Below are 25,610 nucleotides of genomic sequence, written 5' to 3' on the forward strand. Positions count from 1 at the left end.
AATTCAAGGTGTGTTATTGTTCCGAGTTTCGGCAGGAGCCCACAACATTGAGCTGTCAAAAATGAACATTTACTGTGTACCTATTTTCGGCAGCATTTAAAGTGAAAAATAACCTGTTTATCGTGACTTTAAAATTCCGAACAAGTTAGAATAAATTAAATAAGCATAAAATCTTTAATATACACAACTTTTTCATTGTTTTACTGTTCTGATTCTCTTAATCACAAAACCTGCCGAACCATTGGCTGACAGCAAAGCTGCCGAAAAAAAAAGCACAATTTATTTGATATTTTGAAAAATACGTAATGAAATGGTGTGAAACTTCGTATGTGAATATCAAATAATTACATTTTCACTACAAAATTGTGTTTTGTGAAATTTTTTACCACATTTGTGCAGAATTTCACGTTTTTAGCTACCCTACCGAAAATAGGTACACTGCCGAAAACTGGTACAGTTACCCTATTACGATTTTCTGCGCCCAACGTAAAATTAAAAAAAAACACGAAATGCTTTAAATTAAAGTTTAAATGTAATACAGAGGAGCGCCGTTTATCCAGGCTTCTCGGGACTTGAAATCGCCCGGATAAGCGACCCAAGCGCCACAGATCCAGCTTAATCGACTGGAAAATTAAATATCCATAGAAAAAAATGAAAGCTCCACAGCTTCATTGGTTTGATCAATAGATGGCGTATTAAAACTGATTATTATATTGCTATCCTTTTCTTGCAATATGTTTCGGCAAGTTTCATCTTATATGACCTATATATATATATGACCTATATAGCCTTCTAACTTTCCGAGCAAAAATCTATATAAATGGTCGTGTGGTCAGATACGTGGGTATCAACACCAACGACCATTACTCAAATCTCACTTGCTTCAGTGCTGGTGGTTTTCATTGGAGTTTAGTATTTAAACAATTGTATCGCCGTTCTAGTTCTAGCGATGCATAACTTCAATTTAGTGAATTTGTGGCACTTGAGTCCTCATTATCTGCGAGCCGCATGGACAATTCACTTGAGATTAGAACTCTTACTCACATGATTTTAAATTTCCTGCATAAACAAATCATCAAATCTTTTGTTAATATATCTCATTTTTTCGATAAAATCAAAAGACACACAAAAATGCACATAATAACAAAGAAATCTGTTCTATTTGCTAAGCTTTGTGTGCGGAAACCAATGGTTAACGGTTCTAAAATGACGTAAAGTCCCTCAACTATGCCACCGCCCTTACTCAGAGTAGCTGTTGTACAATTTATGGTGTTTGGCAGCCCTGTTTTTCAATAAGTGACTTAAGCAATTGCAGGTTCAGACAACTATAGTATACGACCAAGGTGGCTTAAAAATAGCAGGTCGTGGAAAAGGACCTTGGGGGGTCGCTATAGTTGAGGGACTGTACGTCACCGTTCAATAGACATTAGGCGACAACGTCTCGTGCGACAAAAAGTAGCTCAATTTTGCAAACAGAGCAACTCGTCTCGTACGATATGTCTGTTTCATCCAAAATAATCGAACTATCAAGTTTTTTTACAAGCCAAATTAATGGCAAATGCAAAAAATAGATTGGAACACATTTTAAGTCATGTTTTTATGTTTTAAACAAAAAGCATGTAGGTTGACTGGGCCAAATGAGCTACTTTGATTTACGTGGAGTAAAATTTTTAGCTACTTTTTGTCGCGCGCGACGTTATCGCTGTATGTCTATTTGAACGGTTATTTTTAAACCGTTAACCATTGGTTGCACACAAAGCATAGCAAATACAGTGGAGCGCCGTTTATTACACTGCTTCTAGACGACCATCTTTTGTACCGCAACAAATTTTCTCAGTTCTATCTCAGTTCAAAATCTCAGTTTTAGAACAAAATCAGAGGTAACCGTGATTGTCGCGGGTTTGTGAAATTTTCACAGAAAGGCAACGGTCGCGTTTCGCGACATTACGACCAAAGTAAGCCATACATTCGTGCTAAAAGAAGAACGGTTTAACAGATAGAAAGTGTCGCAAAAAATTGTCGCGGAAGATTTTTTGGGTCGTCTAGAAGCAGTGATACAGTCCGGGTACCTTTTATCCGGTTTTCCGTTTATCCGTGCTGTTGAAAAATGACAATTCAATACAAAAATGACATTGTGTGCTGAAGAGGATATTACAATTCAGAGCACATTTTCTTAACCAAAAGCGTTATTATTCATGGCACATTTCGAATATTATTATCGGAAAAAACATAAAGTTAAAAAAACTGGCAAGCTTTTACCAAAACATAGAATAAATTTCTAAAACAAAACAGGAATTTGTGATCAAATAAATACTTTGACTCATTATCCGTGTTTTTAAACTATCCGTGCGAGGTAGAGTCCCGAAGAGCACGATTAGTCGACGATCGACTGTAATCGTTTGTATAAGTTCAGGAAAATGATTAAATATGACCATTAAACTATAATGTAATACATTTCGTGTTATTAACTAACAATTCGGCCGAAAAAATAATAAAATAAAATAGCGGAAGGAATAGGATCTATCAAAACTGCTTGAATGAGTAAATTAACGACTGCTAATTTACCATTAAATTACAGTAGAACGTCGATTATCCGGGGACGGATTAACCGACGGGCGGCTGAACCGTGCGCATAAATCTGACAGCTGATCGTACGTACAGTGAAAGTTTGCAGCGATAATCAATTGGGTAACCAGTTTCTTGTGCAGCTCGGTAGTGTCCAGGGGTATTTTCGTAATTAATTTTTGTTCATGAGCAGTTGTTAAACCTACAGTCATTGATTAAAATAATATTATACTAACGATTAATCGATGGATTCTAGGTGAATTAATAATAAAACTAGTGAATTTGATATGTTTCATATGCGTTTGACATTTCTTGGACCATTATCCGTGCAAATCGATTAACCGGCAACTGTCCGGTCCCGAGCTGTCCGGATAATCGACGCTCTACTGTACTATTTAATTACAGTGGAGCGCTGTTTATCCGGGTACCTTTTATCCGGCTTTCCGTTTATCCGTGCTGTTGAGAAATGACAGTTCAATACAAAGGTGACATTGCGTTCTGAGGAGGGTATTTGAAAAAGCGGTTATAAGAGCACATCGTCTTAACAAAAAACATTATAAGTCATGGCATATTTCAAATATTCTCAGTGGAAAAACATGAATTTAATGAAAACTGGGTTATTTTTTATCAAAAAATATGAAAAAAATTCAAAAAATAACCAGAAATTGGTGATAAAATATATCATTCGACCCATTATCCGTGTTATTCGCTTATCCGGGTGAAGTCAAGTCCCGAGAAGCCCGGATAAACGGCGCTCCACTGTACCGGTAATTTAGCTGAAAGATAGGCCCAAATAGCCAAAATTACTTAAACAGCCAATTTTGGCAAGCTAAAGATCGCTGCTTGAAATCACCTTTTGTAGTAGAAAAACAGCATCAAATTTTCAGCTTGTCCTTCTAAATAACGCCTAAGCAGCTTCCCTATGCCAGGGGGCTCGGGTTTTTTTTTTCTTTGTGTTTTATTTTCAAGCAAGCGTCATCGATTAAATAAACAATAGGATTTGTATTGTTTGTGTACATGTGTATATTTTTAAATCTTTAATATTCAGGAATTATACAAAATGCCACACAATATACTATACAATCACAATCACTTCACTCAATATTCCTCCTTCAATTAACTTATCTAACTTGTGCAGCAGGGTTCATCATGGCATCAGACGTTTGACCGCACCAGTGGAGTTTTTTTTGAACAAAAAGTTCGCTAACTGGAGCGATTCTCAGTTGAAAAACACATGAATGTCAAAACATGAAACATCCGGAATCTTAGGCTGGAAATAGACGAACCGAGATCGTCGCGGTACCGCGAAATTCGCGCCTTGTTTATAACAGTTGTATAACAGTAGAGCTGTCAAATCTTCCGCGCCTCCAATCGCGCCTGCTGTTTCGCAGAGATACCCAACCTCGGTATTGCTGAGATTTTCGCGGTAGCGCGAACCGATTATTTTTACTTTTTCTGGCGGATTTGTATGAAAACTCGTGTCGAGAAGCGAGTTTTGTATTTTATTTTGCATACACTATGTGAAATAAATAATTTGATTCGCAAATTGATAGAAAAATATTTCTTCTTGGCACATTCAATCGTCACCAGACCTCGGATGGTTCCAGCCTTAGGCAGGAAATAGACGAACCGAGATCATCGCGGTACCGCGAAAATCACGTATGACTTGAGCTGTAAATTCTGTTATAACATCTGACAGATAGGCGAGATAATCGCGGTTCGTGTATGGAACCATCCGAGGTCTGGTGACGATTGAATGTGCCAAGAAGAAATATTTTTCTATCAATTTGCGAATCAAATTATTTATTTCACATAGTGTATGCACAAAACTCGCTTCTCGACACGAGTTTTCACAAATCTGCCAGAAAAAAAATAATCGGTTCGCGCTACCGCGAAAATCTCAGCAATACCGAAGTTGGGTATCTCTGCGAAACAGCAGGCGCGATTGGAGGCGCGGAAGATTTGACAGCTACTGTTCTACAACTGTTATAAACAAGGCGCGAATTTCGCGGTACCGCGACGATCTCGGTTCGTCTATTTCCAGCCTGATGCGAATAGCTCTGTTTGCAAAATTGAGTTACTTTTGTAAAATTTTACGGAGGGAATTTCTCCTCTACGTCTATTTGCACGGTAAGTTTAACAATTATGTCATATAAGTTCTAGTAAATGTCCTATGTTACCACTGTGTTCTGCATCGAAACTGGTACACATACCACAGTCGAGTATTACAAAAGAAAACCAAGATGGCCCCTGCTTTGCTCATCGTGAAATAATTAAACAAGAAGATAGACAAGAGTTGGAGAAAAAATTGTGTTTTGTTGCTTTTAAAGAAAAGTCACTTAACACTTTGTTAGATACATTTGTGAAAAAAGTGAAGTTCATTTAAAGATGAAGAACATGTTGTAACCTCTATTAAAAACTTTATCTTTGCTGCTACCGTAACCAATACGGAAGGAAGTAATCTTCGTGTTTGACCAAATCTAACACACCATAATTGCTTTTGTTTTATCAACTTTAAAATTTCATAATATTCATTCGAGTAAAAGCAAAGTTATACGAAAAGAATTGGCAGTGAATGGACTTGGAAAAATATTGCTACGAAATGTTTGTGGCAGTACAGAAAATAGCTTAAAAGTAAAACCAAACATTACCTACATGTGAAGTTGTAAGTGACGATAAGTTCATAATGCATGATAATATGTATGTATATGCGTAATTTGAAGGATGTTATTTCATATTCCGCATAGGTTGTGCTATTGGAATTCATTCTTGTTGTAAATTGTCACTGTTGAATTTTGGTAGTCTTCCTAAATAAGGATTGTGAAATGAAGTGAACAAATTGCGATAAAGGGTATATCTTTCTGTGTATATGTGTATGTGCGCGCGTGCGTGTGAGTGTGTGTGTGTTTTTTTTAATTAAAGATCAGTGAAAACAAATTGTTTCACTCGTAAATTGATGTTGATCGAGCAAACGGATATATGTGTGTTTTCTAGTGTTACGGCTGTCATTAGATTACCGTACATATATTTAAACAAACAGCATACCAGTGATAGTTATGACCAAAACTACACCTTTTTTTTGTAATAGATGATTACCTTTTAAATATAGTTTAAGTTTTCAATATTCGGGAATTTTTTGGAAACTGTCGAAATAATTTACGACGGTAATATATGAAGATTACATCTTGTATATATTTAAATATATAATTATATCTATAGATATATAATGTAAATGTAAATGTAAATGTAAATGTAAATGTATATATATATATATATATATATATATATATATATATATATACATATATATATATATATATATATATATATATATATATATATATATATATATATATATATATATATATATATATATATATATATATATATATATATATATATATATATATATATATATATTTATTATTTATTTATTTATTTATGTATTTATGTATTTATGTGTTTATTTATATATACTATGTACTGTTTTTTTCTACAGAAAAAATGATACGCTTCCTCAATGATGAACACGGACAGTCGGATGTAATGGCTGAACACAGCAATCTGCGAGAGATTACCAAGGTGCAGTCCTTATGCAGTCTACGAGAAAATGTTTCTACTTCTAACAGCAAACGACCAGCATCACCAGCTAAAAGTTATGCACTGAAAGTTCCAGATATCCAAAGTGAACGAAGGACCTCGCACCGTCTTTTGTCTACAAATCGTTCTGATATTGTTGATGCTACAACCTCCCACGTTTGATCAATCGACGGGATATGCACGGTTTTGAGAGCAGTGAAAGAAGAATGTCGGCAGTAAAAGACTCTTCTAATACTAGTATCATTTGTCGCTTGCCGTTGAACCGATTAGAGTCAATAATAGGATCGTTAAAAAATATGGAAAAAAGATCTGATCATATGGCTACTACTTTGATAGATATAGACTCGATTCCAGAAGAACCGGATCAAATCAATAGCTTTGCAGTAGGTATGGACAATGTAAAGGATGTGCCATCTACGAACAATATCGCGTACAAAGTGTTATGCTTGTATTGTGATCGAAGTTTTAGTAACCATAAACTGATGATCAAGCACACGGACCGGATTCATCGAATAGCAAAAGAACGACGAAGTAGTGCCCGTGTACTATCAACATTAGCGAATGGATCAGACGTTTCGACTTGTTGCAATTTTTGCCATAAAAGTAAGGCGTTAAACCTGATATCAGACGATCTACAAACATTATTTAAACATCTAATATCAGCTCATTCAGACCGCTATTTTGCGTGTGAGCGTTGTACTATGCGTTTTCCGAATGATGCTGCACGAGACGCTCACATGGATGCTTTCCATCCATCTTCCACCACTAGGCGTCCAAAATCAAAAGCTGCTCTTAAAGCTTTCAGTCATACCCAAAACAGTACTTCTCAACATTCACAACAACTTGTCACGAATGCTCTTAACATTAAAATGCATAAAACAGGTGTGTACAGTGAAATTAATGATCAGGTCGAGTTTAACTCGGTTCGTCAATCAGTATCCAGTAGCCTGTCAAACAGCAACATTAAATCAGAATTAGCAGCTCAAAACATTTGTCTGCGATCTTCGCTACGTAATTCTACGGCTTCTTCACCACAAAAGGTTACCGATAGTAACAAATCAAAGACAAAGGCCTTCAAAAAGTCGGAACGTTTACTAAGACGAAATTCTGAACCCATGCTTCTTTCTCGATTGGGTATCACACAGCATAGATTACCACGCCAAAGCCGTCGTCTTATGGCTGCAGCCTCATCGTCTGCCAATGTCACACTTTTATCATCTGCTACTTCATCAACATCTACGACACAATCAATACATTCTACAACAGTTCCAGCATGTGCAAAATTTGCAACAAAAAAAAAGAGTCTGGGAACGGCAAATGAAGAAGGACAGTCGTTCCAGAATTGCTACAATAAAATAATAAAATTGAAAACGATTCGTTCCTCGTTGACCGCCAATTCCGTAGTTTGCGATCCTTCGCTGACTGAAACTACGGAAACGAATAAGACATTAGCAAAGGGATCAGATGTTGCAGCCCTCGCGAATATTGTTGTTTTAAACACCGGATCATCTAGTGATGTGTCGGTTGGAATTTTTACCCGTGGTACAAATAGTAGTGTTTTTGTGAGCAATAATGATTGGGGAAACATTACAGCAAGCACAGGAAGTAATTCGTGTAACGGGAACAACTTATTGCAAGTCAACAATAGTGGCGTTTTTGACGAAGATTTCTACGATAATGTTACCCGAAATGTGAAAAATAATCTTTGTTGCCATTTAGATGGTAAATTAGAAGCTCTAACTCCCAATGCGCCTTGCCCGACGAGTCCAGTTGCTGTTATACCAACTGTGAGATCAACAGTTGTCAAGAGTCCAGTATCAAGCGATAGTAAAATTCATGAGGCAACAAACCTACCGGCTATCTCAGCCATGTTTCCTACTTTGTTAACGGCAGAACAGTATGGTCCGGAACCGAGACAAACGACGACTAACTCATCCATAATATCTTTATCGTCGGCTTCGTCAGTGAAAACAAAGAAACCAGTCACAAAGAATTCCTGGAAGTGGAAATGGGACTTTGTTAAGAAATACACCTACGTCAATGAAAACGGGCGAATCGTAAAAAAAATCAAGCAGCCTACAATAGGATTGCGCGATCTCTCAAAGCTTGACATGTGGACTCAATTGACCATGCGTACGAAACATGAGCTATTTCAGCATCAACGATCGAGTGATAGTCGAAATCAGTTTCAATTATCGAAAACAAAATTTGGGATATCTGACGAAGGACATTCGATAACAGTAGCGGATGTTGGGGCTATTTTGCGGGACGAAAAAAGAGCAATGGTCGAACAATTGGATTGCCTATTGGATGCACGATTATTACCGCAAATAGATTTAGAACAGAATGAACAGCGAATAATAAAAATTGAACCAATAGATCAAGACAAAACGACAGAAGAAACTTGTTTTGTAGACGATCAACTTCCTAATGACACTGTATCGCGAGAAGAAAGTTCATCGCTTGTACCTTGGACGGATAAGAAAAACTCCAGTGAAGAATCCAAAAGTTTGGATTTTATGCAAAATCTGCAGCTCATGCAGCTTAACAGTAATGATCTACAAACACGTGTCGTGTTAAGTGGAGAATGGGCTCGACCAAGATGTTACATTTGTTATGGTTGTGGTGCAAAGTTTAATTCTCTTAAACAAGTAGAAGAGCATCGTATTTTTCGACATCCTCATGTACATTCCACCTTTTATGAGATAGTCGGAAGAGAACTCATTGAAAAGAGATTGTACAAGCATTTTTCGTTCCTTTTATGGCACTGGCCATGCATCATTTATACTTTGTGCGACTGAGCAATAGCGAATTATTTTTGAATAGTTCTATGTTCGGCTCGAATTCTCAACACAAAGGGGAGTATAGAATAAACAATCCTGCCGAAATTAAGAACGAAGATTCCTCGTCGAATGAAGCTACCTCGTTTTCCACATCAACAATCGCATCGTCTTCTTCATATCGTTACTCAACGAATAGTTCAGTGGTCACTCTGATGGATAATTGTTCGAACGGTACGAATACGCTTACAAAATTTAACGATTTGGCAAATCATGATGTTCTTGAAAATGAAGGAATCGGTATTCGCTCAGCGACTTGCAGTAAATGTCAAAAGGAATGTCAGAATCAAATAGTGTTGTATGCACATATACTCCACTGTTCCAATGATTACGTTTGGCTACAAGCGAAAAAACGGATGAAATATCGTCGTGCTAAACGGAGAAGAGGTGGCAATAGAAGCGGCGGAAATTGTGCATCGTCTATGTTAACAGTGCCGCGAATAGCCCAACATCATCAGAATGCTGTGGGAAAAGAGGAATCAGCAGTAGTCGCTCCGCTACCTTCTTTAGTGGATGAAAAGAGTATTTTGAGCGTAGGTGCAGTATCTAGAACTATCATCATCGGCAGTAAAGACAGCTGCTCTAGTAGCAGTTGTAGTATCAGCGGTAGCAGTTATAAGAACAGCAATACAAGTACCAGTAGCATTAGCAGTGTTGGTTCCGTGATCGATAATGAAATTTCCACATCGAATGGATCACAAAAATATAACAAGTCACCTAAACGAAAAGAAAACGATAGTAAGTAGTTAAAAAATATTGTTTTTTTGCTACCATTGCACGTTATGCAAGGATTTTCAGAATATCACGTGTTATTGTAAAAAACTGATATATTTTTCAATTCTTCCAGGTGACATAGTGAAAAGGCTACTTGCAAATCTTCCAGCAAAACGGATTTCCCGACAGATAAATTTGCAAACAACAAAACAAATCAGCAAACGATCTATGACACCAGCAAAAAAGTTTTGTTCTGAAGCAATGGTAGTAACTCCAAAGGTAAAAGGCCAAGGCAAACTTGAGAAAAATGATGCTGTAGTAAAACATCCATCAGAAGTTTGTGGTGAGCATGTAGCTGTTCAATCTACTGCATTGAAAAATGTTGCAGTCACGAATGGTAATAGTATTGGTGGCATTAAAAAAATAACATCTTCAATTTCTTTATCAAAACGGGAAAAAGTCTCTACAAAATTGAGATCTAAGCAAAGTGCGGCTGTACTGCCTTCTATGAACAACACAATTCATGTCTCGACTAAACAAACACAACAAAGTATGCGCAAAAAAAATAATACTATGTTTCAACCTACTTTAGGTGTAGCGAATCATAAAAGAAATTCAAAACATTTTTCAAATCGCGAAGAAAATTCAGTTAAATTGAAAGGAAAAAAAATGGAAAAGGTTAATCGTGTAGGGCTAATCAATAAGAATAGAATGATGTTGTGGAAGCAAAGCCAGCGTCAAATTATTAGATTAACCACTTCCAACGGCCACCATCGAATACTGCGTAGTACTGGGAAACGTTTGCTACCGGTATCGATATCAATATGCAATCGTGAGAATTCCTTGCGATTAGGCAGGACGAATAACGAGATTAACAAAAACAGCATTTTGAATGAAAATTCGTTGAAAAGTAAAGACGAAGCATTGGATGAAAATGGATTTGTAATTTTAGATGATCCAGGAAAAGAAGCAAAAGTATGCAAAAATAGTACTGAAAAAAATATTTTTAATAACATGGAAACAATGTCAAAAAAAGCTTCAATAGAAAAAAATAGATCCTCTAATCAGAACAATGATATAGACAAAAAAGTAGACCAGTCTATTAAAATTAACGAACGAGTTCCAACTGTTGAAACGATTGAATATGAAAACTCTTTGAATATTCCATGCAATCCATTGCAAGTAACGCCAACTCAACCGATTAAACCCCAACACTTGAAAGATCCTCCATCCACACCCATTAAAAATAATGACATCAATACCTTTTCACAAATCATAATCCCAGAGACGTTGTCCTCAGTTGCAACAGTTTTAGAACCTAGCAAACCATTGACTACACAATTAGGTAATCAACCATTGGCATGCAAAAGCAAGAAGAAAAAATTAAACGATTGTATTGCGATGCTTACGGGAAAACTTTCAGAACGGTTAGGGAGTCGATTTTTTCAACAATGAAAACGATGTTATTAATAGCGTTGAAACACCGCAAAACAAACTGAAGGATTCTTTTTTCTCTTTTAAATCTTGTCCAACCAATCAAATCAAATACTTCTACAATAGCTTCTGATGAATTCGTAAACAAACCGAAGGGGACTGAAAGTTTCCAGACAAAGACACAATATTCTTCAATATGCTCATCGCTTCCAGTGGCTGCAAATGATATTACCAATAATTCTCCAATGTTGTCTAACAGTAATATCCCAGCCATGATTTCATTACACTCAAAAAATCATCATAACCATGTAAAATATGATGATGTGGGATCCCTATCGCATATGCTACCCCCAGCGATGTCACTGGAACAGTCTGTGTTGAATTTAGCAGAAGAACACATATCTGACGAACCCTTAAATTTGTCCAAATACGGTCTTGTTGAACAGGTGAATAAGGCACATACAAAAGATTATAGTAATATTTTGAATATGACAGTGCCGCAGTCTGAACATGAATCTTTGATTTCATCAAATTCTACTTCGACAGCACTCCAAAGTAATCATTTAAAACAAGTAATTGCATCGTGTTCCCAAAATACAAATCGCTCGATTGAAATTACGGCAAATATGTATCCACAAAATGTGAGTAAATTAAAGGTGGTGCCACCTACAATGTTAGATACCGTCAATACCATACCATCTAATGTAGGTAGTGGTAATATACCATCGTTAAAACTACCACCAGGGCTAATAATCGAGAGAGTGGAATATAAACAATCACGTCCAATCATCACTAAGGAAGCTCCATCTGTGACAATTGTAGCACGTCAACGTACGGTACCGGTTCAACCGATGATGTCGGAAAATAGTGCTACTGATTTAACAATCGAACCTTTGAAATCTGTAACGCAAGGTTCAAATTTCAATACCACCTCCAGCAATCTCACTCATTTTACAAAGCCTTTGCCCAACCGTAGTTCATTTGTTCAATATAAATCTGATTCAAATCACTTGAAAGTGACAGGTAAATATACTGTTGCAAATATTATTCCACGACGGTCTGAATTAACTAAAGACCATTTAGTGCCGACTTGTAACACCTCAGATTCGATATCCGGTGGAGGATGCGGAGAAAATCATATATCTGTTACTATTACTGAATCGAATACACCTTATCATGAGCGAATTTCTGATACTGCAAATCTGCAACAAACCGTTGATTTGAGTCCTGATCATAATCAAGTGGTTTCATCAGGTTGTTTGCCTTCACGCAAAGCATTGATAAATTTGACGACCAAATCACCAAATCCACCTTGTAAATCATCATCAATTGCACTATCACCGCTGCATACAACATCAATTAGCGGAATCGGGCATATGGTTGGATCAGTGGAAAAAATAACTCAGCCTGTTCCAACACTAATTATACCGCAAGTCCCTATGCCATCGCTTAGTCAGGCAGCACATCCGACAAAGCGCGCTCGTCGTAAAAGCGTGTTTGTACCATTGCCTGTACCATCCGTAGAACCTAAACGCGATGGTATGACTAAATATTTGATCCATTCACATCCATCTTCAATTACTGCAGCCTCATCAGCAATATCCAATAACGCTAATTTGTTATCGTCTATGTCGTTATCCTTTGTTACGCCTGGTTTATTGCCAGTAACGACAACATCAATGTTAGAGCCTTTCAATGCGCAGCGACTTGCTTCTATTAAACTTCCAGCTCATCTTCAACCTCCAGTGATACCGCCGTTGAAAATACCAGATACGGCAGCATCCTCTACAGCTTTGTTGGAAAAAATTTTTCAACCTACACACAGTGAAGTATTATCAACTGGACTAGAGTTGAAAAAAGATTCACAGTGTGTGAATACGAAACAGTTATCCTTACAACCTTCTCCAATGCATACAAAAGATTACAACAAAACTGTCGAGGAAAATTCGAATTTTATTTCTTTTCCAATGCCTACAAATTCAAACATAAATGGCTTGTCAAAACAGTTTGAACAAGTGTCCAAAACAAACACTGCATTATGTATGAGAACTGAAGAAACAAGATCATCAAATATGGCTATTAAATCAAATGCTTCGTCTGGAATGAGTAAAAGCGGTGGTCGCATAATGAAACGTAGAGCGTCTGTAGCTGATTTGCAAAGAAAAGCGCTGATGGAACAAATTTGGAATCAGTCAATTTTGGATAAAATGATGCATGAAAAAGACACACGATTTGTAAATGAAAAAGAAAATGAACAGGAAGAAGTTAAAATGCAAAATGCTCCAATTGGTACTGTGATAGAAAAATCAAATAATTTGAAAATTTTAGATGAACAAATTAACCTTACAATCGGTGAAAGTACTACAATTCCACAGATTAATCTAAACAATCCTTCCAACTCTGCTAGCGGGTCAAATCCCAAAAAAAAGGAGAACCAAACTATAAAAGAAGCATGCTCGCTCGAAAACGATATTTTATCAAAAACAAATGTTATTGCACCGGTAAAACATTGCAAAACAATAGCGAATCAGAGTATCGAGATTTATCATCAGCTGCAGAGTAGTACAGTTATTACACCAACAATGGTACAGGAAGAACGAAAAGAAATAACTAAAATGCCCCAAAACACACACATAGACTACAATCAACAAACTAACCACATAGAACAAGAAAAACAGAACTCGTCGATACAATCTGGCTGTACGTTAAAACATTCGCAACCAACTGTTGACAAAGAGCAATGCGTATTATTGACTAATGAGATAGAACCAGCTGTTCTTACACCATCGATAAAGGATGCTAGCAACATTAGGTCTATTGACGGGGTCAAAGAAACGCAGGAAGAGAGTTCTGTTGATGCATTTGTCAGCCAGGTAAAAGCATCTCCGACCAAAATTATACGAAAACGTCGAAAAAATGAACTAGCATCAATACTCTCAGACCAGTTGTTGGAAAGCTTTAAAGAAGTTGATAAATCGAGATTGGATGATCTTAAGCTGTTGCATGATTTAACCTGCGAAACGCCAGATGTGAAATTTTCTCTTGAACAAATCCCCCAATTAGCTAAGCGTAAATCAAACCCCCGAATGCCAGACTTGTTAATTCATGATTCATCGAAAACAGTAACTTCATCAAGCACTGCACCAAAGAAAGTTTGCTCTTCTAAACGACTGACTAAAGACAAAGAACTAACGAGATCAGAATTATCTGTAAAAGAAGCGAATAATAAATCCACGAATGAAATATCTACCAGCATTACAACCTCATCCAGTAAGGTTAAAGGCACCCAGACAAAAGAAGGAAGTCCAGACTTAATCGCAAACAATTATGAATCTTTAAAATATTCCTCTACTGATATAAAGTGTTTGGCAAACTTAAGCTCGAAAGCAAACGAAAAAAATACGACAAATGAACGTTGTGCACAATTCAACATCGAAAAAAACACATTGGCCGAACAGTTGGCAGGTAGTAAGACAACCCGGTCAAAAACACAATATTCATGTAATTCGACGAAAACGGTCGCAGCTTGCTTACAAAATAAAAAAACAGAGAAAATCAACATCCAAGGTTGTAAAACAACAACACCAAAATATCATAAACCAATTGATTCAGTAATTGGAAAAGCTCGTGCTGGAGACAACAACAGCCTTCTTAAAGACAATTTAGATACCAGTACTACAAATGTAATGGCAAATGACCCAAAAAGAATTATGTCTCGTCGGAAATCGATTTTTGTTGACTGCGACTTGTCTCAGTACGTTGAGAAAGAAGAGTGGAAAAACAAAACAAAATCAAGCAACTCGTCTATTAAAGATGATATTATGTTGACATCTCGGCCAGGTACACGTAGCCAAGGCCAGTTGGGTCTAGATTTAGTGCAGAGCTTCGTTGAAGCAACAATGAAACCACGTGATCCTCGTAGACGGATTTTACAGCAACGTCGCGAGGAAGATTTTTGTCCGGTTAAATCCGATGGAACAAAACTAAGCATACCCAAACAAGTGAAAATTGCTGGAAAAAATATTACGGAGCAAGAAGAAAACATGGTTAAATTAACAGACGAATATGGTGCTGTCGATGTCATACCAAAAGATATTGACAAAAAGCAGACTCCAGTAGCTGAAGTAATAGAAAAAAATGCTCCTTTGCGAAGAATCAGTGCTCGGAGGGCTTCTTTATGTGTACGATCAACCATGAGTTTGATAAGTTCTCAAGAAAAGTATAGTATAGTCGCCCTCCGGTGGAAGTAACATCTAAGGAAGACGAGCACCTGCATGATATCGGAAATGAAGTAAAACGTATTTACAAACGTCGAGCTTCAATTTATCAGATACCAAATGAATTCCAAGAACATGGATTGGGTAACTCGGAGGAACTGAACCCTCGAAAATCGACATTGCACAGGGAGGAAAATACTTTGAAGAAAAAAGATATTTCATCGAATAAATCCAGCAACCGCCGCTCTAAAACTCCAGTACCAACAGATTGGAAGCGTCGCAATCAGCTCCCGTTAAATGGCACCTCGGAACCGCTAATTGAATCCTTACTGCAGTTCGCACCCAGTATTGAATCCAGCACTCCAAAACGAAGAACAACGAAAAATAGTCAGATCGCAGAAACTGTTTCAAAACTTTTTAACATTCAGGAGGAAATTATGTTAATAGACAGTTCTAGGCGGAAACCTAGAAAAGTAAATCCTTCAACAGTACCCTCTAACAATACATCAATAATTTCTTCAAACCAGGAATCATGCCAAAAGACAATAGATAGGACAAATTTTAACGCATTCGAAAATCAAAAGAGCGAAACAATGTCTTTGTATGATACTTCAGCAGTACCATCAACTCAGAAGCCAACAAAATCATCTTCATTTTCCAATGATAAGGACGAATCACCAAAAGGTATAAAGAAGATAGTGGAAAATACAATCATCAACACGACAAACTCATCAAGCGGTTCAACTGATTACTCTGATGATGATAACATGTCTCTTGCTTGCTTTGCGGCTCGTAGTAATGCTGTTCAACATCCATCGACTGATATGTTTGCTAAACCTTCAAAAAGTATACAGCTGTGTATTACAGGACGTGCTACGTCAGTGATAGCCGATGATGAAAGTACAACGAATACTGAAGCCTTTGATGAAGACATCATGAGTGTTTCTACTGAAATTCCCACAGTAACTAACACATCAAGATTGGGCAATCGTGGTGTAAGAAGCAAACGGCGAAAGTCACAAAAACATTCAACTAGCAAGATTAAACGCCAACAAGTAAAGTCACAAATGCAAAATAGCAAACCAAATCAATCTTTCAATTGTGAACTTTGCCGAAAAGTATTCAAAAAACAAGACGCATATAATAAACACCGCATGACGTTGTCACACATCGCAAAGCTATCAGAACAAGAATATCTAGTGGCTCAACAAAATCAGGGACCAGATCATTCTTTGCACCTGGCCAACGATAATTTGCTGCACGACCCAAAAACAAACCAAGGAAACCTTATTACAAAAGAAACAATTGAATTAAATGAAAAACTATTGGAAATCCCTGCGGTGCCGACGGCTGCCCCCACAACTTTATCAACAATGCCTTCATTAGCAAAAACATTGATAGAGAAAATCAAAGATCACACTGAAAAACCTGTAAAAGAACTCAGTCAAGAAGAAAAACTGTTCTACGAATGTTGTTCAATGCTAAAGGAGTCTAATTCGAATGAAAATGATAAGTTAAAAAGTGTAACCACCATGTCCTTGAAATCAAATGAAGCGAATCTTTCGGATATGTCAAGCATAATTCACATAAATGAAGTAAATAATACATCAACTCCTGTTCTTTCTACTAATTTAGCATCATCCATGGAGCAGAATCCGATGCGTTTATCGACCGTTAAATGTAGTGTGATGGACGAATTTGAAACTACTCACAATGAGGTCACTCTTACTCAAGAAGAACCAATTAATCAAAAGAAACAAAGAGAGTTAGATGGGAACGTACATTTTATGACACATGCGTATGTTATACCCAACCAGTTAGGAAATGATTCAGCACAAATCTCGATGCATACCTCGATGGTTAGTGGTACTAGTGGTGGTAGTAATAACAATGGCAGTAATGCAAAAATTAAAACTAAAGGAGCACTGAAAGGATATGACAATTTCAAGGTATCAATACCAATGTCGGGCTTAACCGTGATGTCAGCTAACGCAACAAACAACTGTATCAGTATTGGCAAAGAGTCACGCTTGGATACTCTAGCCGATGTTGCGTTGTGTGGTGATATCCCCAAAGAATTTGGCATTGTAGAACAAAGCGAAGAAATCATCTCTACTTCAGTTAAAGATAATGTAAACGCATGCCCTGAAGCGCGTCTTAGGTTTCCCCTGATTGAAACGGTTTCAATGACAAACGATCAAGTACATGCATCATCTCCAAGATTATTAGAACCGATTAAAACCGAACGCAATATTGAAATGAAAATTAACAAAATCACAGCAAGGCGTACAGGCATTAGTATGTCAAAATCTGTGAAATTAAATAAGACTGGCTTTTAAAGAACCGGGAATACACTATAAAATCGGCAAAAAAAACTTCCTCCAGATGGGCTACAGGGCCATATCGAAGAAGAATGTATAAAAATAATCCTCCTCTCAACACAGTTGCCGATGATGAAGAAGATGTGTATGCTTTTCAAGACTCTCCATGTGACGGCGTTTCACCTTCGTCCTACTCATCTAAGAAAATTATTACATCCATACAGAATCAAAATTTGATGAAAAAGGAAGAGGGCTCTAAGCTAAACCTAAAGCACAATTCATCTACTATTCAAGCACCAACGTTGGAAGATCACGAAGATAGTCAGATGTCAAGTTTGAGTTTTTCTGATCGTGATGATTTTGTCTATGGTACAAATACGATGAGTGAAGAAGAAGAAGAAGAAAAGAAGAAGAAAAAAGAAGAAGAAGAAGAAGAAGAAGAAGAAGAAGAAGAAGAAGAAGAAGAAGAAGAAGAAGAAGAGGACGATAAAAACAGTAGCATCAGCAGTAGTGAACAAACCACGCCTAAAAATTAACAACTGCTGATGTTCAGAAAAAAGTCTTATTATGGGTCGTATCTTTAAAAGGGTGGAGCAAAAGATAAGCTTGTAAGTGATTCAGGGGTGAGAAAAAAATCAACCAGCGTTCCAGGAAATATTGTAATCGAGCCGGCAAAGGATGCAGGAACAGCAGCAAACAGTTCAAAATCGTCATCAACAGTCAAGACCCCAGCAAAAGACTTTGATAAGCTATTTGACACATTAAAAAATGCAGCTGATCCATCATGTGAACATAACAGTAATGAATCCGCTAGCGAGTATGATAATCTGCCCAAAGATTCGTTTTGTGCGGAATTATTTGAAACTTCTGATAATAATATCGAGGTCAAAGTATCCAAACAAGATGTTAATACACGGCAGCAGTATCGCGTGGTGCAACACAAGCACGAATCGAAAAAATACGGACCAGATAGATTACGTCGCCAAAGAGCAGCTCATCAAAAAAATCTAACGGAAACGTGGGATTCTGAGGAGTTTGAAGACTTTCAAACTGATGACATCATAAAATTAATCAACATAACTGAAGATAATGAAGTAAATGACCATATATCATCTAAGATAAAGGGTCCTGTTTCTCGGTTAGCCGAACAAGCCATCGTTACTCAGTCATCACTTATAAGGGACATATGTCAAAATGAAAGGCAGCTGCGAAATACAGAAAACATCTCCGAAAAGCATAGTGGTTTGAAACGGGAATGCAATCCCTCAATGAAAAAAAAACTTCCAAATTAGACACTGCGGTTACGGATGACACTATTCGGAAGGTTATGGAAAGTGTCATATTAGAAACAATGGGTAAAAGTTGTAATATAACCAAACGAAAGCCCATTGTAGCCATTGGCACTACTCACAGTATAGAGTTGAATGATAAGCCACTTCAACTTACATGTAATAATGATAACAGTGTCCATAACTGTCAAACGCCAAACGTGTCTACAGAAGATGTTTCATTAGCCTTAGAATTAACATCTCTAGAAGAGCATACTTTAGAATCCAGCGTAGTAATATCTTCAAAAACGATAACAAGCAAGTTCAAGCAAAAACTAAATTCATCATTGCATCATAATCCAAGAGAATCTGAACCGCAAATTTCATCTGGTGAGAAGGATAAAGATCACAATTCAAAAGAGCTAAACCACCTGATAAACGAATCGTATTATACAGCTGATGCTCTCCACGATTCAAACATCAAATCACTCACTGTAAATAATAATAATAACAATAATAACACCAATAACAATAATGATAGCAAAGGTAATAAACTAGCTTCAAAAACACTGAAAGTAAATAAGAGTAAGAGAAAACCAAAAACTACAAAAAAAGAGAGCATCAGTAAAATTTCTTCGATGTCAGCTGGAAAACAACGCAAAGCCACTCAAAAAAAAATGAAAAACATTGCTTACGACCCGGATAGTGACTATGAGCAGAGCATCAAGTGTAAAAAGGTAAAAAGTAAATTATTGGAAAATGATATTGAAGCTAACTTGAAAATAGAACAGCTTCAATCAACGTTGTTGAATTCTGATGATAATGGCATTTTGTTAACGACGTCTCGCCGTAAGCGAAATGCTGGAGATATGTTGTACTATTGGTCATCTAGCAGCGACGAAGAGTTACATGTAGAAGGAAAAAATCTTGTTGGTGGAGCGAAAGAATATGACGACATTAAAAAAAAATATGGTCGTCGCCGCCATTGTAAATCTGTGACCATTAATTCTTCGTTAGGGAACAAACGTGGTCGTAAAAGAAACAATGTGAAAGCCCAAAATCAATATCGAATGTAGGTAATGCCAGTGATGATGCTACTAGCGCCCAAAATGATGAAACTGTATTGAAAAAAATGCAGGTAAGCTCGCCAAGCAAAGAAATGCGTTCTTTGGCCACTGTTGAAAGATCAAAGCCATTAACATTAATGTCAGCAAGCAAGACAGGCTGCAAAAAGCAGCTACTGACAAAAGTTGAAAATGACAACTCATTGTTAGTACAGAAAATTCCTATGCAAATAGTAGAAGAAACATCTACTACCAGCAACGAACAATTGCAGCAGCATGGTTGGATAATGGGCGATTCACATAAGAAGCTCGTAACGATGTTGGCACATGCTAAAGGAAAACATGATAGTCGAAAATTCACGAACAATCGTAAAAAGTAAAAGAAAAAAAATTGATAGCTAATTAGAGAAGTATAGTATAGTAAGTATGTCCTCATATGTTCAGTTACGTATTATACACTGCAATTTGACTCACGGTAAAGTAGACATAATGTGTGATAGTAACAATGTTTTGATGTTTATCAACATGTCAATGACTGTCTAAATCAAAATATAAAAGATGCATTAATTATCAGAAGTTATTATAAAGCCAAGAATATGTTACAGTAGCATGCAAAAATATACGTTGAAGAACGATTTTAATAGTTTCTTCTCCTCACCAATATCGGATTACTCACGGATTACATAACCGAGACGTGATATATGACTATGATTTCGAATGATAGTAAATGGTATCATGAAAAAGCAAAATGTATTATGTATACTAAAATGAACTATTAATTTTACTTCGAATAAAGCAACACTGTATATTCTTAGGTATTAAGTCCTACTTAATCGACCATAAGCCGCTCATAATAATTTCCGCGATAACAAAATTTATGTTTGCTAGTTTTGAAAAAATCACAACAAAGATAAAAAATGGTAGATGCGAAAGAAATAGAAATTACAGCATAACAGAATCAATATTCTGTTTGCAATCGCAATCAACAAAGCATGCGTGTAAAATTGAGAAGTACACACAAAAGATTTATAAAGTATTTTGTTTTAAATAAAATGAACAATACTGCAATATTTCCTTCATTTCCGTTAAGGTATACACGATATGGTGAAGCATTTCAAAAATATTGCATACCATTCGAGTAATAACACAGTATATTCCAAATGTATCGAATGTGACATGTGTAGCATTGTACAGTACTTTTTAAAGATAATACAATCTAAACGTAACACACAACAAAATATGCAATAATCATAAACTCCATCATGTATATTAAATCTGTACTCATGCCCGTTGTATGAGCTTTGGCTAGGAAAATTAATGCGCAAAACAGATACGTATTTATTAGTTTAAGTAAATGAAACAGGAATCTTCTAAAATTTTGTAAGACGTGGATTTGATTTTGAGCCTGGAAAAAATGTATCTACTTATTCTTGTTTGATGATTTATTCATTTTATTATATTGCATTGCATTTGTTGTAGCTAATTCTTCAAGCAGGCGAATGATGTTATGATTCATTTTTATTTGTTTGATACATATTATGGATTACAATTAATGGCAAAAAATGACTTTCACACGAAATATATACGTTTGGTTATACCGTGTTCAATGTACATCGGATATGAAGCATTTGGTTTGATTCTTCTAGTTTGTAATCACAGTAGTGTGAGGATTTAATGTTGAACCGAAACTAATAAACAAACACAAACATTTTATGTAAAGATAACATCGTATAAAATATTTCACTAATGTAGCACTTGCAAAAAATCACTATGTATAGTTGACCATTAGTATACTTGTAGAAAAATTTATGTATCTTAAATAATGTTATATGCAATGACGAATGATCTCAATGAAGGCAAGTAATATGGACTAATCAGACGCAAGAGATATGTGACGTATAACTGTAACATTTTAAACCATTTGTGTGGCAAACATGGGCAGCATTTGCGTATAACTAATCTTACAAGTAGTAAGTCACGTGCTTTAGGTGGAGGTACACTAAAAGGCATAAATCAATATTTTATGTATAAAATAATGTTATAAAATCAATAAACATTAGTAAATCGGAATCTGTAGTTTCAACCAAGAAATAAGAGTATAAATATTTTTTACAAAACATCAATATATGAAATAGAAACAATGAAACATACAAAGGATAGATGAATTGTGAATCTGTGTCTAATTAACATTAAATTGTCTTTGTAGAACAAAAACGAACAGCATAGTAATTGCAAAATGCAAAAATCCTCTCAGAACTATATTTTACGACTGCCATAGAAGTTTAGTTCATATGGCGTTATTCTATAAGTACAAGTGAAGATTAGGATGATGCTGGATAAGGGCAGAGTCTTCACGACTAAACAGAAGCTACAATTAGTGCTTACAATTATGCTTCTATTGTTTAATGTACACAATCATACATAAATAAGTGACATCCTCATCATATAATCGCATGGATATTATTCTTATCCCAATTGAATAGTAAACGATGCCTCTATGCTAAGTATTATGTTATGTGTTAATTTTCAATAGTTGTTAATTTCTCGGTACAATCTTGTTTGATGACATTACTCGAGAATATAGTAGAATATATCTCTGCTGGTGTAGGTCGTTTCGTCAAACAGAATAACTTTTGCAAAGTCCAGACCAGCAATTTTTTTCCTGCAAACGCAATACCCTAAATTTGCCCCACAGCATGTTCTGCCGGATACACTGCTGCAGAACCTAGACATTGGTAACTGTCGGAAGTAGCCACATAACAGCACCACCTTATCACCGAACGTTTGGCGATTTCCCATAACGTCCTGCAAAGCGTGATCGAGGGCGCGAGCTTCTAGAGCAGGGGTCTTCAAACTACGGCCAGCGGGCCGCTTGCGTCCCTCAAGAGCCTTTAATGCAGCCCGCGATGACTGTGTAAGGGTTAAATTAAATAGCTGTCTTTTCTCACTGATTAATCAAAATTTATTTTTAATGAGTTTAGAATGTGTCTCTACAGTTTATTATACTAAGCTACTACATAACTGAAGCAAGCTGCTTCTTTTATACCCGTCGTATATGCTATGGTCTACTTTGTTTTTCCAACACCCCCTCTTAGACCTATCGCAAATCGATGTTTCGTAAAAACTGCTGAAGAAAGCCCTTTCGTAAACATATCCGCAAGTTGGTTTTCGCTTGGAATATGCTTCAGTTGGATTCTTCCGTTCTGGATACATTCTCGTATGAAGTTGTATCTGATGTTTAAATGTTTCATCCGTTTTTGTTCGCGAGGCTCTTCGGCAATATACATACACGACTGGTTGTCTTCGTATATAATTAACGGACTATTCAAATGCACACCAAATTCGGTAAACAGATTTCTTAACCACATTGCTTCGCAGGATGATTGGCTTAACGCAACATATTCCGCTTCTGTTGATGACAATGCTATGGTTTCTTGCTTTATTGTGGTTCATAGAACAGTGTTTCCAAAAATTTGAAATATGTAGCTACTTGTGGAATGACGACTTTCCATGTCGCTACCCCAATCTGCATCAGCAAATCCTACAATTGGCTCCTCTTGATTATGTCGATATTCTAGGAAATAATCCTTTGTGCCTTGTAAATACCTTAGTACATGTTTTAGATGTGTCCAATGTTCATCTGTTGCACCACTCTGAAAGCGACTAAGATAATTAACTGCAATACTAATGTCTGGACGAGACGTAATCATCAAATAGGTTAAACATCCTACAAGTTCACGGTACGGATGCTGTGTTGTTCTCTCCATGTTATGGTTGCGTGTTAACTTCAAATTGGTTTCTAGGGGTACTAACGATGGTTTGCAATCTTCCATACCAAATCTTTTTAACAAGTCCTTCACGTACTTTGATTGATTAATTTTTAACGAACTTCGAGCCATGTCGTAATCAATTTTCATTCCAAGGAAGTTGCTTATTTCTTGCATATCGTCCATTTCGAATTTCCTTTTTAATTGTTCCTTTACCAACCGAATTTCCTCCAAAGAGTTTGATGCCAAAACTATATCATCGACGTATAGGATTAGATACATCTCAGCTTTCGTAGATTTCCGAGTGTACAAACAACTGTCATATGCTGACCGTACAAATTCCAGTGTCAACATATAATTGTGGAACATTTCATTCCAGCTCCGCGGCGCCTGTTTTAAACCATACAAGGATTTGTTCAGTTTACATACCTTCTTCCCCCTCTCAAATCCTGGTGGTTGTAGCATGTATACTGTTTCTGAAAGGTTTCCGTTCAGAAAGGCGGTCCGCACATCCATCTGATGAAGATAGAACTTCTTCTGCACTGCTACTGCCAGTAGGGTCCTCACTGTTGTTATTCGGACTACTGGAGCATACGTTTCTTGATAGTCATATCCTTGACGTTGAGAACATCCTTTAGCAACGAGCCGCGCCTTGTATCTGTTCACAGTACCATTCTCCGAGTATTTGATTTTGAATACCCATTTACAAGGAACTGCTCTCGCGCCAATAGGAAGTTCTACTAGATCCCATGTTTCATTTTTCTCGAGCGCTTGCATCTCCTCATTAATCGCTTGTTTCCATTCAGGCCAATCGTCACGCTTCCGAAGTGCATCAATCGTATCGGGTAAATCTTCCACGTAATTGTCCGCGTGCAGTGCAAATGCGACATTAGCTTCATAATCACTAAAGCGCACAGGTGGATTTCGAAGCCTTTCACTACGACGAACTGCTACTTCGTTATATTCTGTGTTGTCAATAACATCAGGCGTATCATTCGAGTTTTCATGACATGTTTCATCCGAATTTCCAACAATATCAGCCGTTTCCAATAGATCATTCGTAGTTTCAATATTTGTATTTTTCACGTTTTTAATGCCCTCAGTCGATGTGTTCAAATAATCGCCAAAATCTTCCAGATGTCGAACAGTAAATTCAATATTACGATTTGTTTCACTAACCTGTTCTGGTAGCATCCTTTCTTGGTCAAAAGTGGATTCTTCCAAACAACGATTCGACATTAATTCTTCGACTACAACATCACGAGCAACGATAATCTTCCGATGTACAGGATCCCACACACGATAGCCATTGATTCCGTAGCCAACAAGAAATCCTACTTGACTCTTGACATCAAGCTTCGTTCGCTTCTCTTTCGGTATGTGACAAAATACCTTGCTTCCGAATATTCTGAAACGAGACACATTTGACTTGTGCCCGAACCACAATTCGTATGGAGTTTTGCTCATACTTAAAGATGAGGACGGACTTGGATTGATCAGATGTACTGCCGTCAAAACCGCTTCATTCCACATCGATCGTTTGAATTTCGAATCGTCCAAAATAGCTCGTGCACGTTCCATAATCGTCCTGTTCATACGTTCAGCAACTCTATTTTGCTGCGGTGTATATGGAACGGTTGGTTCCATTACAATGCCCTTTTCCTCACAAAAATGAGTAAAATTTGAGTTGATATATTCACGGCCATTATCGCATCTCACTCGGGATATTCGACGATCAAAGTGAGCTGTTGCCATCGCTGTGTACTTAAGAAAAGCGTCGAAAACTTCCGCCTTTGATTTCAGCACGTACACTGCTGTAA

At 36.8% G+C, this 25,610-nt stretch overlaps 4 protein-coding genes across 4 annotated transcripts; all 4 read left to right on the top strand.

Annotated features, from left to right (window-relative positions):
* The first annotated feature begins 4,776 nt into the window (after positions 1–4,776).
* LOC120897908 lies at positions 4,777–9,081 on the top strand. The gene is made up of 2 exons (XM_040303102.1): positions 4,777–5,230; positions 6,065–9,081. Exon 2 carries the CDS (start codon positions 6,342–6,344, stop codon positions 8,964–8,966), a length of 2,625 nt encoding a protein of 874 aa, XP_040159036.1. The 5' UTR covers positions 4,777–5,230; positions 6,065–6,341; the 3' UTR covers positions 8,967–9,081.
* A 6,115-nt stretch (positions 9,082–15,196) lies between these two features.
* LOC120893291 lies at positions 15,197–18,106 on the top strand. Its single transcript, XM_040295099.1, has 2 exons — positions 15,197–15,277; positions 15,379–18,106. The coding sequence occupies exons 1-2, from the start codon at positions 15,197–15,199 to the stop codon at positions 17,707–17,709; spliced, it is 2,412 nt and encodes an 803-aa protein (XP_040151033.1). The 3' UTR covers positions 17,710–18,106.
* On the top strand, positions 17,713–18,848 carry LOC120897910 (histone H3.v1-like). The gene is given in 2 exon segments (XM_040303105.1): positions 17,713–18,223; positions 18,225–18,848. Coding segments are annotated over 2 exon segments (519 nt in total). The 5' UTR covers positions 17,713–17,783; the 3' UTR covers positions 18,304–18,848.
* A 70-nt stretch (positions 18,849–18,918) lies between these two features.
* On the top strand, positions 18,919–22,546 carry LOC120897909 (putative uncharacterized protein DDB_G0282499). The gene has a single exon (XM_040303103.1). The coding sequence runs from the start codon at positions 18,947–18,949 to the stop codon at positions 20,033–20,035; it is 1,089 nt and encodes a 362-aa protein (XP_040159037.1). The 5' UTR covers positions 18,919–18,946; the 3' UTR covers positions 20,036–22,546.
* Positions 22,547–25,610: the final 3,064 nt, after the last annotated feature.

Source organism: Anopheles arabiensis, chromosome 2 (assembly GCF_016920715.1).
Source record: "Anopheles arabiensis isolate DONGOLA chromosome 2, AaraD3, whole genome shotgun sequence".
In the NCBI taxonomy this organism is placed as follows: Eukaryota; Metazoa; Arthropoda; class Insecta; order Diptera; family Culicidae; genus Anopheles; species Anopheles arabiensis.

Excerpts from the sequence above, each read along its gene's own strand:
- LOC120897908 (XM_040303102.1), top strand. The coding sequence starts at position 6,342 with ATGCACGGTTTTGAGAGCAGTGAAAGAAGAATGTCGGCAGTAAAAGAC.
- LOC120893291 (XM_040295099.1), top strand. The coding sequence starts at position 15,197 with ATGGTTAAATTAACAGACGAATATGGTGCTGTCGATGTCATACCAAAA. Across the intron at positions 15,278-15,378 it reads AGCAGACTCCAGTAGCTGAA|TATAGTCGCCCTCCGGTGGA; the intron begins GTAATAGAAAAA and ends AGAAAAGTATAG.
- LOC120897909 (XM_040303103.1), top strand. The coding sequence starts at position 18,947 with ATGCAATCCCTCAATGAAAAAAAAACTTCCAAATTAGACACTGCGGTT.